The following is a 14,885-nucleotide window of genomic DNA, read 5'->3' on the forward strand; positions in this document are numbered from 1 at the left end:
ATTTTCCGTATGTATGTTCTGGGTTCAAGTTGGCTAAATGTTCGCCGTGGGCATACTAGTATCATCAATAACATTTCCAGTCATTTCCAGTCAATTTTAACCAGCTCACAGCTCATAATATTGTTTTTAGTTTTTACCAATATTGGCTAAAGGTTGCAGCGAGCTTGCTGGCTAAACTAAGCGACAGAACAGTGGCGCACATGGACGCCGGTCTCAATCCCGACAAAGAAGTCCTGCCAAGAGATTTAACATAGGCGTCAAAATACCGACGCCTATGTTAATCCCGACGCCGGAACCCCGAGAGGACGCCGGACTGATCGTCCTCAGCCGGGTAAGTATACACTTAGCTGGGGATGGGGGGGTTAGGTTTAGGGACCTCGGGGGGACTTAGGGTTAGGCACCCCCCCCGAGGAAGGTTAGGGTTAGGCTAGGAGTAGGGGGTTTAGGTTTAGGCACTATAGGGGGGAGGTTAGGGTTAGGCACCCCCGTGGAAGGGTTAGGTTTAGGGTACGGGGAGCGGGGTTTAGGTTTAGGCACTAATAGGGGGAGGTTAGGGTTAAGCACCCCTAAAGGAGGGTTAGGATTAGGGGGGGAAAAGGGGTAGGGATAGTAGACTTACCTTCGCTGTCGGGATTTTAAACCATCGGGCTGCGGCAGTCGGGATTTGAACCACCGGGCTGGAGTCTGGCGGTCATTTATACTGATTTCGTTTAAAAGTATATAGCACATCTATAAAAAAATAATTGCAAGTGCAGCTCAGTTCAAGTTCACTTCTACCAAACATACACAAGAGCCTGTTTGCTTGGAATGCAGGTGCTAGCTAGTGCCTGACTAGCAAACATACACAGTGACAAAGATGCCTGCAGTCTTTTACATGTTTCCCACCCACTCCATCTACCCAGGACAGCCATCAGGGGGAGACTGCCGAAACTGGAGTCCCTGGCCCGGACCCTGGCTGAATGGAGGGCGGGGGGCCCGCTGGGACCCGCCCGCTCCTACCACCACTGCAGAGCCTGCAGTCCGAAATATCCCTTGCAGAGAAGAAAAGGAGCCTTGCCGCCACTGCTACCACCTTCCGACGCAGTATCCATTAAGTAAATGGATGGAGGAGGCAGCCAGGACCCGCTCGGGCTGCTCCTCCACCAACCTACATGACAGACACCCACTGGCCCCTATGGTCAATAAAGTTTGTTTTGGAGTCGGCGTGTGATGTCACACCGCGCCGCTGGAGAGATCGGAGGAGCCGCGGATCGAGAGGAGGCTGGAGCAGCGTCTGCAGTGCTAGAGAAGAAGCTGGAGCCTTCTTCACGGAAATAAGATAAGTGGGAGAAAGCTGGGCAGCAGGGCAGAGACAGGATTTAATAACCATGGTGGGGGGGGAGTGAAGTGGTTAACAAAAAAAAGCTGGGCAGTAGGGCAGAGACTGGTTTTAATAACCATGAGAGGGTAAAAAAAAAGAGCTGGGCAGCAGGTGGTACAGATTCAAGAAACCAGGAGTAAAAGGGAAATAGAGCTGGGCAGCAGGGCAGAGCGCTGTCTGGTACAGATTCAATAAACAAGGGGGGGGGGGGCGCTGCTTATTTTGTCAGTCCTGGGCTCCACAATTTCTGATGGCTGCCCTGCATCTACCTACAACGCTCTCTAATGGTGACTAGTGTGTAGTATTGCAGCATGAACTACAGCCCACATACACTCTCCTGTGTGAAATGACACCTGCACTAAAGGTGCATATCCACTACACGAGAGTGGACCGACTGTACGAATACAACATCGTAATCGTTCATCATCCTTTGCAATGGATAATGTGCCCAAACTGAACAATATGTCGGCATGTATGCCGACGGTCTAAATACCGGCTCCAGTATCCCGACCGCCGCCATCCCAAAGGAAAGAATCGGGAGTTAAGGGAGGGTTAGGCACTAGGGGGAGGGTTAGGCACCGGAGAGGGAGGGTTAGGTTTAGGGGGCGGGGAGGGGGGTTAGGTTGAGGCACTAGAGGGGGAAGGTTAGGTTTAGGCATTGGGGAGGGAGTGTTAGGTTTAGGGTGTGGGCAGGGGGAGGTTAGGTTTAGGCACTGAGGAGGGACGGTTAGGGTGGGGGTTAGTGCTACTATACTTACGTACGGGTGTCAGTATTTTGTCCAGTGGCATCCCGGCCGCCAGGAATCCATACCCAACCCTATGAATACCTTTAATAAAAAAAAAAGCCAACATCTGTAATATTAACACATCAGCAGGGCTTTTAAAGAAATATGGAAACAAAGCAGGGTAGCGCTGGGTACTGCAAGAGATGGCTCGGAGGGCCACATGTGGCCTCTGTTACCCATCACTAACACTATAACAAACTGGTTTCTGACAACTGTGTTATTGGTTTTTCCAAAAAGCAGCAAGAGGTGACAAGTGACATTATATTTCCCACCACTTGTGGAAAGATAATGGCATTTATAGATCACCCATACACCCGACAATTACAGTGTCTTGTATAGAGCCCTAGTGCTGCAGAGATGGACAGACACAGGGTACAGGCATGATGAGCAGCAGCCAGCACCCAGGAGGTTGTGTAACCTCACATCAGCTCTGTGTGGTGCTTGTGTTGCCTTTATATACACAGTAATGTGATGGTGGCTCATTATTACTTTATCACCATGGCCAGAGAGAGAGAGGAGTCAAAGCCTCGCCCCTCCCCGCCCCCCTGTCAGGATGCTGCCAGCCAGCCCCCAGCTCTCCTGTCACGGATCCTCCTCCCACGTTAGCCCCGCTCCTAGAGCGCCCTCTGGCGGCTGTCCCCGGACAGTGAGCAGGGCAGGAGCTGGGACTCCCCCGTGGCTGCTCCAGAGCTGGTTCTGCTGCTGCCATCCGCCGCCGCTGTGTGTGTGAGTGATTCTGCGCACACTGACTACACCCGGAGACTGTCATTCCCAGCACGCAGCAGCCCCGGCTCCCGGCAGCATGGCTTCTGGGGACCTGTACGAGGTACGCTACACCCCCCTCCTCATAGATGGGCGTCTGCAGCGGGAGGGTGGCTGTGGTGGGGGGGTCTGGGGGCACTTTGCATGCGCAGGCCTAGGGAGGGGACAGGACCCACCATTAATAGGGGGGCATTGGGTGGGCAGGGGGGAGCCTGGTAAAGTGAGCAGGGGCTGAATGTTGGTAATATTAGTGGAGGGGGCTGGTGCTGTAAATGCAGGAAGGTGCAGGTTGTACAACTGGGGAGCAGGTGGTCTTCCATCCATGTGCAGGTGAGGCTGCAGGCATGCATGGTGCTAGGCTGCTGCTGATCACACAGGTGACCTGTTGGCTGCTGCAGAGCCTCTTGTAGGTCACTGTTGTTAATCATCCTGCAACTTTATAAAAGTCACTCTCTATATATTCTTCTCTAAAAGTCCATGCCACTTCTGATCCATTAATACCCATTATCGGTCATTCCTGTGCCGCTTGGTTTGCAGCGAGGATGGTAGGTTATGATGACTGGCACATCTGGTCCCCAGCAGCAGGTGTCATCTCCACCGTCCCATCCATCACTGGCCGCACATGGGAAATCTCTACAGATTATGTTGGTGACCTTTTTTTTTATGTATTCAAATAAAGCTAGAGGTTCTGCAGCAGCTAGTCTATCCTCTTTGGTTAGTCTGTCATACGTCTCAGTCCCCTATAGGTATAGGTTTTGATATTGGAGATGCTGTGACAAGCATTGACTCATCCTATAGATTTGGCATACTGTATGTAAACCCATTGTGGCGATCTAATTCATTAAAACTTCCTAGGTGAGTAAGCAGTCCATAGAAGACATCACTTCTGTGGTCACTCTGGTTTAATTTTCTGTGAATGTTTGTTTTGGCTTGTTTAATACTGGCGCACTTAGATGATCATTTAAAATATACACATATTAATGGGTTCTAGTACCAAGGTGCACCAGCTGTTAAGATGTCTAAATATTGTGCCATGATCAAAAAGTTAATGTAGCACGTTGGCCTTACGTGATTGGGAATTGGAGGACACTGGGATGTAACTACCTACCTTGGAAATGTCTTCAGAAGAGGGGTCACTTCCCTGTGGTGTAATTGAAGATGAAGACTGTATTCATTATTTAAATTAAGTATATTTATGTACAGGCGATATCTTGCAGAGGATATGTACTAAGCCTTGGAGAGTGATAAAGTACCAACCAATCAGCTCCTAACTGCAATGTGGCAGGTTGTGTTTGAAAAATGACAGTTAGGAGCTGATTGGCTGGTACTTTATCTTCATCCACTTTACATTCCCCCCCCTACCCCCCCAGAACCGTTTTTATTATAGACCAGTAGCTACATACTCCGGATGATTTTTGCTGATTGACGAATAATTGTTTAAAATAAATTCTTGCAAACAAAATCCTATACAGTACGTGAGTGTAAATGGTAAATTATATAGTCTATTCCTGAGTGAGTGATGGATCATTCTTATATTGATGAGACCAATTCCTCCCGACAGTGTTATATGTGGAACCACTGACAAAGAGATTACGCTGACAAGGTGATGTGTATCTGTTGATATTTTAGAAACTCGAAAGGACAGGACAGGATTGATTTTTATTCTTGAAATGCAATAACAGCCTGGGGAAAAATCAATTTGTCTATGACCAAATTTATCATACAAATGGTTTACATTTCCAACTGGTTAACTGTCTGAGTTGTTTCGGTACATTGTTTACATACCCTACTGCTAGGGGGAATATGATTGCAATACGATCTTGGAGTACATGTCCACTTAATCCACGTTGTTCCTCGGATAGCTTATACAGTATTTTTGCATTTCTTATGTTTTGTTACTTATATGCTTGTTGAATTTAATTGATCAAGTTTTTTGTATTTTCTTAAGTGAATTATATTATTTTTCATCAGAATGCAGTCGTAAGTGTTGAGCAACATTTGTATTTAACTGTATAGCTGTGATTCACAATTTTTATTTTTAGTGAATTTTTCTAAAAATGTATTTCTATGCTTTTCATGTATATTCTTTGACGTCTTTGAATATGTTGGTGTTAGCTAGCGAAGGGTGAAGTGGGGATTTTTACAATTGCAGGCCCTTTATCGAAATTGGACTAATAATGGAAGATTCTTCCATATTGAATTCAAGCCCAGATTACCTCACGCTGTAATGATGCCAGTTATTCATAGAGAATTTTATAGGCTACATTCTCTGGTATATTACTTACAAAAGGGCTGCCTCTGTTTGTTGTAGACAATGGTTATAGTTAAATTGACCAACAAAATGTATGTAAATTTGTCACAAGTCCTAAGCTCCTATTTTTATTTATTCTGTACCTCCAGCTATACCATAGGTTCTCAAACTCGAACCTCGGGACCCCAAACAGTTCATGTGTTCCAGGTCTCCTCACAGAATCACAAGTTAAATTATTAGCTCCACCTGTGGATCTTATAAAATGTGTCAGGGAGTAATGAGTACACCTGTGCTCCTACTAAGTAAAGGCCCCCAAACATCACCAATCGATTGTGGCAATTCTGCGTTTTGCTGATGATCGTGTAAAATAATCTGCAATGTATGTGGTTCACAGATTGCAGATTTCAACCATAAAGTGATTGGAATTGGTAAATAAAGGCCCCCATACATCAGTGACAGATCGCTGCATTCCTGCAATCCTGCACACGGGCATTGCAGGATCGGTGAAATCCAACACGTTGCATATCACAGATATGCCGATCATGATAAAAAAATGATCATTATTGGCATATCGGTGAAATTTATTGACGTGAAAAGTAAGAAATACTCCCAATTGTGCAATAAATATGTATATCAGCTGCCTCACAAGGAAAAAAGAAGGGTATATACTACCCCCTTTCAATAGAAATGAAACCAATAAAAATCAACCATGTGATAGGCGCTTGATCTAAATGCAGATGTTAATTAACAATGGTATCTCATATCCCAACAATAACCCCTATAATAATGGGATAAAAATAATTGGTAAAAAGAGATCAATGATTGTTTTATTTTTATTGTAATAAAATCACATAAAAACATTAAAAATATACAAACAGACCATTTAACATGTAAAATTTTACCGATCCTGCGACAGATTGTGGAACATCGATGGTCGGCATTTCCGACCAGCGGATCGACGTATAGGATCGCGAGATTGGTTGCCTGATCGTATGGGGGCCTTTAGGGTGTCCACCATGTTGGATTTCACAGATCAATTGGGGCTGTAGATTGCTAGTGTATGGTGTCAATCAGCAGATTTGCAGACCGTTACTAGTAAAAAGATGAACCTTTCAAGATTGGAAGATTTGTGTTTGCTGAAATCAATCTGCAAATCACTGAAAAAGATCTGTAATGTTTGGTTGCAGATTGTTAGATTGGGGAATCCTAGAATCGAGCAAAAATCTTCAAATTGTTCATTTGTGGTTATCTGATTGCTGATGTATGGAGCCTTTACCTGGAAAACGTGAACTGTTTGGGGTCCTGAGGACAGAGTTTGAGAACCACTGAGCTATACTGATGTAATTACTGTGATCCTTGTTCTTTTTAGTTATATTGGAAACCAAACTAAAATATGTATGATAGTTTTAATTGGTCTATGAGCAGAATGCACTTTGTCGATAGTGGAGTATTGTGCATAGTTTAAAGATGCAAATCAAATGCAATTTTTTTTCCTCTACAAATTTACATCTCTTCATGAGATACAGGATATGACCATTAAAGGAAAAGTGAAGAGTAGATAGCATTGTGGAAGTAAATTTGTAAGCAAATTCTGCCTCTAATGTCAAAAATAGTTTTCTTTTCCTAATGTTTTCTTAAATGATAGTGAAGAATTGTTCAAAGACACATCTATTAGAAAATATATTTTTTAAAGTCATAATTATAAGGGCTACACAAACCGTTGCTTTTGGCAACGTATTTTGAGTGTTTTAACATGAATCGAAAAGGTTGTATTCAATAAGGTATGCGTTGGCTAAGAGTAATTGAGTCCTGTCCAAAATAATTATTGCTAAATTATTTCTTTTAATGCACTTCCTTTTGATATATGTAATCTTGTTGCAACATCTCAGCCATCCCAATGTTTTATGTGATAAGAAGAGAAGACACTTATGAAATACATGGGGAATATTTTCCCCCAAGTGCCCCGAGTTTATTTGACATTTGAAAAAGCTAGATGGGATGTTGGAAATGATGGATTCAAGACTTAGTTCTGTCCTATGGAAGGAAGTGTAGGAGAGAGTGCGTGATGATAACTTGCCGAAAGGGCAGTGCTGAAATAGTGGACTCTGAGAGGCTGCGGAGTTGCCAACAATGGAGGGTAAAATAAACTGGAAACTTGTTGGTCATTCATGTAATCTTTGGGCATCCTGCTAATGCTGACAAGATCTTCATATATTTCCTGGTTTCCCGAGAGACCTGTAAGTAAATGTTGGAAACATTGATCATTATTTCATGTCTTTTATGTTGTCATATCTCGCTCAAGAAAAAGTCTTGCTCACCGTTCCACATATAATCTTTAAATGTAATAATGTTCTATATCTGATATATCGATCAGCTAGTTTTTTTTTTTTTAAACAATTTTATTGAATTAAAAAAGTTGTACATCAGAGAAATTACATAATGCAATCTGTTGACAAGTCTGTTATTGAACAGAGTATAATTTGCAATACAACAGAATAAAGGAGCAAGAAAAATAAGTTCTGAAGAATATCAACTGGAACACACAATATATAGTCTACTCTATATTATTATTGTATACATTTTGTATATAGGAAAATACAGAGACAAGCAACAATACTTCACAGAAAGGGTAGTGGAGAAGTGGAATAGCCTCCCATCAGAGGTGGTAGAGGCTAAGACAGTAGAGCAAATTAAACATGCATGGGATAGACATAAGGATATCCTTCAGAAGAAGTAAGGATCAATAAGGGTTGAGGTAATAATATGTTTAAAAATGGGGCAGACTAGATGGGCCAAGTGGTTCTTATCTGCCGTCAAATTCTATGTTTCTATACTATAATAAAGTTCTAATTTTCATTTCGAAAAACTTGTGTTCTGTTTATTACTTAAGAATCCTATTTCTATTTTTTTTTTCAAACCTTAAAAAAAACAATAAATCCAATAAAAATTTAAATACAAACCATAAAAATAAAAACTGAAAAAGAGTGAAAAGAAAGAGGCACGAGGAGAGCATGTGTGACTGGAGTGAAATGATGAGGGAATCGGCCAGATCAGCTACTTTTTATTCTTTTGATGTCTTACACAATGCTAGGCTTCCCCCAAGCTCTCCTCTCACTGTGGCTAGATGGCGTACGAATTCACACGGCACCTATTCACCCAGTGGTGATCGGCCACTACAACTTTATCCACCCGTAGGAGACTGTGGCCCGTGGGTGGGGATGACACAGAGCGGGCTGCTTTAGGCTGGCGTCGCTATAAGGACAGGGCGTATTTTGCCACTTTAAAATCATGCAGAGCGCGGCGCCCCGCTAAATCAGCCTAGCGGGAACACTACACATACACAAGCCCTTATCTAAAAATTTTCATGAATGTACTGCTATTCTGGTACACATTCACTGTATAATTTAAAGATGAATTGTCCCCGTGTAAAGTAGCAGTGTCTTCTGTTAGAGACTTGTGTCCCTTAATGAGCTGGGGATTGTTGTGTAGGATGCCTCTAAAGTCAAGTGATGGCGTACAGGTGAAAAGGAGGGGTTGGGGGGTCATTTTACAGGGCAAAAGCAGGGTTACATTCCAAAGCCTCTCTGCTTATTACATCGTGTCCCTTGTGGTTGCAATGGTAGTCCTAGGACAATATATAAATGGTGTAAATCATTAATAGCATCCTGAAGAAACAAACCAGGGAATATATTATTATGAAGGTTGTATAGTCTGCAATCGTGATTTATGCTAACCAAAAAATAATGAACCTAATTTTTCCATGGGATTGCTGCTTAAAAATAGCATGTTCCCAGTTTTTTATTTGAAAACCTGGTTTCATTATTTTGTGTGTTATACCTCAGGGAGGTTGGTATTGACTACTTAGATTTTTATTACCTGTGTCTCATGGATAACTGATATTAAGGCTTCTGAGATGTTTGTCTATTTTACATTTCAGGTTCTCATCCCTTTGCTTTTCTTTTGCATTTCCCACTTAAAGAAACTTATGTAACCTTGTAAATGCTAATCACATCTTGTCTCTGTTTGAGCGTTACACTTGTCTATATAGCATGCCACTTCCATTGTTTAGTCCTTGATTATTATCTGTACAAGTAATACAAATTTTTTCAAGTTTTCTTCCTTTAAAAAAAACAAAACATCTTCTTCCAGTAAGTGCTCGCCATAGTTCCTCTTGCATATGGAAGTGTTATTTTTTGCCATTTATATAATTCTTTTTCTTGAATTGTTTACGTACAGATGTACCCTCATACATCTAGCTCTAGCCTCAATACGCCGTGCAACGCAATTTGCCTGATGTGAGTGAGCAGCCAGGTCCTGTGGTACTCTGCTAGCGTTTGGTGTCTTTTCTTGCTAAAAATGCGTCCAAGTCAGACTGTGCTGATTAATATGATAGGCAACACTTGTATATCTGTGTGCACCTGAGTCTCTATATTAGCCACAACGGAACTTGGAATGAAAAAAGCTGCTGCCGCTACATTGCAGCCCTTTGTATACAGATTCAGAATCTCAGTCGCACACAGATATACAAGTGTCGCATATCAAATTAATAAGCACAGTCTACTGGTGCGTTCTAGTCGCATTACATTGAGACTAAAGTGTGGGTTTTTAGAAATGGAGATGTCGCCCATAGCAACCAATCATATTCTAGCCATTCTCTTCTAGACGGTGATAGATAAATACATTGAATCTGATTGGTTGCTATGAGCAACATCTCCACTTTAGAAAAACACGCACTTTAGTAAATATACCCCTTAGGTGCATTTTCTGCAAAAAAGATGCCCAGTGCTTGCAGAGTCTAGCAGTTCAGCTGTCAGGACTCTAGGAAAATTGGCCTCCTGTGATGAATCAGACTATGCAGGCTGGCACCGTGGAAGTAGAAACTGAGGAGGTTTTAGATACCTTATTTCTCCTATGAGGAAAATCTAATACCCAAACTTGATGGTAAAGGATACAAGGCTTTATTAAAAAAGCAAAGAACTGATTGGAATGATGAGTAGAAGAAGAACTAATAGTCCAGGATGAAGAACGACTTAGCACATAACTCCTGGGAATCTGTAACTGGAAAGTAACACCTTAGCTGGAGTAGGACGACTAGTCCTGATGCATGAACTCCGCGACAAGCAGGACACTAGTCAGATGACACTGAATTATCCTCAATAGACAAATTAAGGAATCCTGGGTCATAATCACCGGGGTATAACCCAGCTAGACGAGGCAGGGATCCTTGGTCAAAGGTACTGAGGTGTATCCAGATAGACAGTGTTGTATTGCTGGCTTGAAGAGAGTGTAGATCTTGAGTACACAAAGTTGCGTCAAACTCCTGGAGTGGAACACTGAGATGCGTCCTGGGGATACGGGTTGAACACGTAGGTGTGCCTTTTAGGTGCTCCGGGTTTTGTACCCAAAGTAGCATTTTTGGTTGAAAGGACAAGACACAGAGATACGTAGGAAATCCAAAACTTGAAGGCAACAGGAGCCAAATACTAAGACTTGAAGGGACGTTGTACAGGCACTGAATGAACGACCATAAAGAGTTTATATAGGCTGTGCCTGTCGATGATTGGCGACTGATTCCCAGCAGACCTGAGAAGCTGATTTGATTGGAAGACCCAGAATCACATGACTGAAGCAAGATGGCCGCGCCCATGGACCCGCAGTCCTCGCTGATAGTAATGGAGGATAACGCATACTGCGTGAGACGTATCAGTCAGCACAGAAGAGAAGATCTGAAATGAAGGGACCCACGTTCAGTGCCTGTGAGACAAGACAGGAAGTACGTAATGCTGTTGAGCGAACTTTGCATCGGGACCTGGTGGTCACATTCCTGACAGCATGACTGCAGCAAAGATGTCCATCCCATCTGTATGCATTCACCTATCCAAATAGGCTTACTCTAAATACTAGTGGTATTTTCAATCTTCAGCGACTTCTCTAAAGTTGTTGACCACTTTTTTGAAATCTGACTAACTTGGAGATTTTGTTCTTCTTCATCCAGTTGTTCTGGGACTTCCATGACTACAGAAACACAGGGCTGGATTTCAGTAGCGTACACAATAGCGATTACAGATGCAGTTGAGCAATCATTTGCCATTGCGCATTCATACAAGGAGCACTGCGTGTGAGTGGCGATCGGCTTGTGATTACTCTCTCACAAAGTTAGTGATAGGCTGTCAGCTTTCGGGGGTTGTGACTGGGAGTGGTCTGTCCACTTGAACACCGTTTCATGGGCGTGCATAAATTAACAACTGCGTTTACATACGCAGCTCGAGTACTCCGTGCGATGAGACTTGCAGTTTCTGCAGCTGGTCAGACTTGCTGTAAATGCTGCGTGACGGGCCGATGTGCTTTTATGGTAACGATGTATATGCAGCACAGACGGTGTAATGGTTAGCATTACTGCCACACAGCAGTGAAGTTGCCAGTTTGTTTCCCACTACGGCCTAACTCTGTGGAGTTTGTATATTCACCCTGTGCTTGCTTGGGTTTCCGCCGGGTTTTCTGGTTTCCTCCCACACTCCAAAAATATACTGGTAGGTTAATTGGGTCCCAACAAAAAAAAATTAACCCTAGTGTGTGTGTGTGTGTGTGTGTGTGTGTGTGTGTGTGTGTGTGTGTGTGTATGTGGTAGGGAATATAGATTGTAAGCTCCACTGGGGCAGGGACTGATATGAATGGACAAATATTCTCTGTAAAGCGCTGCGGAATATGTGTGCGCTATATAAATAACTGGTAATAAATACACAAAAAAGCAAGGTTGGATGAATATGAGAAAGCAGCATTTAGCGTCCCTATGCTGGCTGTGCTTTGGAAAACATTTTCGCAACTGCGAATGCTATTGTGTACGCTGCTGAATGAAGCCCACATTCCACAAATTGAATGGTTCTCCATGCAAATTTTGTCTTGGGGAAAAAAGTACTAGCGAGGATTCTGTGTGGGTAAGGTATCAGACGCACCGCTGGCACAGGAGAGTGCCTCTGTTGTTGTACTCGGAGGATGTTGTACTGAGTATGCGGGCAAGGTATCAGATGCACCGCTGGCACAGGAGAGTGCCTCTGTTGTTGTACTCGGAGGATGTTGTACTGAGTATGCGGGCAAGGTATCAGATGCACAGCTGGCACAGGAGAGTGACACTGTAGTTGTACTCGGAGGATGTACAGAGTACGCGGGCAAGGTATCCAGACGCACCGCTGGCACAGGGGAGTAACTAGAAATGGCTGGAGAGCAGAATAGTAAGGGTACATGGAACGAAGTGAAGGCAAGCAAACCCTAGTAGAAACAACGTTGTACAGGCAACTTCCTATTGTCCAGAGCCCAGTAATATACCCCAAAGTACAGTAGCAGTCCATTGGAGGACAGCGTCAGCTGACAACCATGCTACCATTGGATAAAGGGTCAGTCAGGTGATGAAGACTGTCATGGCTGCACCCATGACGGCAACCTCGTTAACCAAGTCACGGAGCAGCACATGGATGTCCAAGTGCACCTAAGGAATAAATCTCAACGCGTCACTCACTGCCGCAACTGACGTCTGACTACACGAGAAGTCAGGGGAAGTTGGCGCTGTGGTGAGTAATGGCCGAAAACTGACAGTACCCCCCCCCCTTTAAGGGTGGACTCCGGACACCCACAAGGCTTATCAGTAAATTTTTTGTGAAAAGCTCAAACAAGTTGAGGAGCACGGACGTCAGAGGCCTTAGTCCATGCTTGTTCCTCAGGCCCGTACCCTTTCCAGTCAATAAGATACTGAAGGCAATTAGATCTATGTCGAGAATCAAGGATTCTCTCAATCTCAAACTCCACACCCTGTTGAGTTTGCACCTAAGGCATTTTAGGTGAAGAATGTTGAAATTGATTAAGAATCAAAGGACGTAACAGAGAGATATGGAAGGTATTGGAAATCTTCAGCTGGGGTGGAAGTTCTAGTTTATACACCACAGGATTTATTACCTTGAGAATGCGATATGCAATGAAGCGTGGGGTGAACTTCATGCTTGGCACTTTTAAGCGAATGTGTTAGATGATAACCATACCCTATCTCCGACTCTCATTAGGGGAACTGCAAGACGTTTTTTATGAGGCTTTCCTCAAGGAACAATGAATATATTTCCATAAGTCCGCAAATGAGCCTACCAAGTTAGTTACGGCTGGAACTTCCATGGACGGTAATTCTTGAAAATCAGGCACTCATGGATGTCTACCATAGACTGCAAAAAGTGGAGTGGAATCAGAAGGAGAATGACACCTGAAGTTGTGCGAAAACTCCGCCCAAGGTAAAAGATCAAGGCAGTCATCCGCTGAAGAGGATACAAAAATTCTGATAAATGCTTCCAGCTCTTGATTCACACTCTCTGTTTGACCATTTGCTTGTGGTTGATAGGCGGAAGAGAACTTCAACTTAATTACACACGACGCACACAGTGCTCTCCAAAACCTGGCTACAAATTGTATCCCTCGATCGGATACTATCTCTTTGGCCAAACCATGTAGCCTGAAGATGTCTCGGATGAATATCTTCGCCAATGGTGGAGCAGAAGGAAGATCGACTAGGGGAATAAAACGGGCAATCTTTGAGAATCGAGCCACAACCCCCCAAATGGTGTTCTGTCCTTTTGGATGGTGGTAATTCTGAAATAAAATCCATAGAGAGGTGTGCCCATGGGGCAACTGGAACAGGCAAAGGATGTAATGGGCCCACGACTTTATTGCAAGTGATTTTATGCTGAGCACACTTGACACAGGACATGATGAACTCTCGAACGTCTTTCTTCATGGTAGGCCAATAACTTGTAAGTCTTAAGTGCCTGAATGTGCAGAAAAAAGGGAGGCATGGGCCCATGTCAGTAAGCTTTTACGCAGTTGTGGAGCAACAAAGATTGTGCCTGGTGGAGACAGGAGTTGAGTGGGAGCAAAGACGGGAGGGCCCAGGATTGGGTGAACTTGAGGTTGATCCTCTTGTGCAGATAGAAAAGACTAGAGACAGGGCATCAGCTTTCTTGTTCAGGACTCCAGGGTGGAACTGAAGCTTGAAGTCAAACCTAGAGAAGAAGAGGGACCAATGAGCTTGTCTGGCGTTTAATCGATGAGCTGTTTGAAGTTAAACCAAATTTTTATGATCTGTAATGATGGGGACAGGGAATCTTGCACCCTCCGGTGACACCACTCTTCCAATGCCATAGCTAGTAACTCCTGGTCATCGATGGCATAATTTTTCTCAGCCGGTAAAATTTTTGCGAGAAGAACTCACATGGATGAGTCTTCCCATCCTCAGCAGTTTGAGACAGCACAGCTCCCACCCCCACCGAAGAGGCATCAACTTCCAGAATGAAGGGCTTTTCAAGTTGTGGTTGGCAAAGGATTGGTGCCGTGGAGAATGCTGTTTTTTAGATTTTCAAACACCATTACTGCCGAAGGGGGCCAACAGAAGGAGTGGCTCCCTTCTTGGTGAGAGCTGTGATGGGAGCAACCAGAGTGGAGAAGATCGAAATAAATCGTCTATAATAATTAGAAATCGCTGGGTAGCTTTCAGGGAGTTAGGTTGAGGCCAGTCCCAGATGGCACTCAGTTTGTCTGGATCCATCTGTAGAGAATTTCCAGAGATGATGTGCCCCAGAAATGGCACGGAGGATTGCTCATAGAGACATTTGGAAATCTTTCCATACAGACAGTGGTCACGAGGATGGGATAAAACCTCTCTTATATGAAATCTGTGTGACTGCAGATCCTTGGG

The 14,885-nt window shown here is 43.7% G+C and overlaps 1 protein-coding gene across 1 annotated transcript in view; it reads left to right on the plus strand.

The window, feature by feature from the left end:
* The first annotated feature begins 2,737 nt into the window (after window positions 1–2,737).
* Window positions 2,738–14,885, plus strand: part of CDYL2 (chromodomain Y like 2) — a 123,236-nt gene continuing 111,088 nt past the window's right edge. The window contains exon 1 of the mRNA XM_088476827.1: window positions 2,738–2,971. Coding sequence (XP_088332953.1) covers window positions 2,948–2,971 — 24 coding nt within the window. The 5' untranslated portion in view covers window positions 2,738–2,947. The remainder of the gene's footprint in view (window positions 2,972–14,885) is intronic.

Source organism: Taudactylus pleione, unplaced genomic scaffold, assembly GCF_031769625.1.
Source record: "Taudactylus pleione unplaced genomic scaffold, aTauple2 ptg000195l, whole genome shotgun sequence".
In the NCBI taxonomy this organism is placed as follows: domain Eukaryota; kingdom Metazoa; phylum Chordata; class Amphibia; order Anura; family Myobatrachidae; genus Taudactylus; species Taudactylus pleione.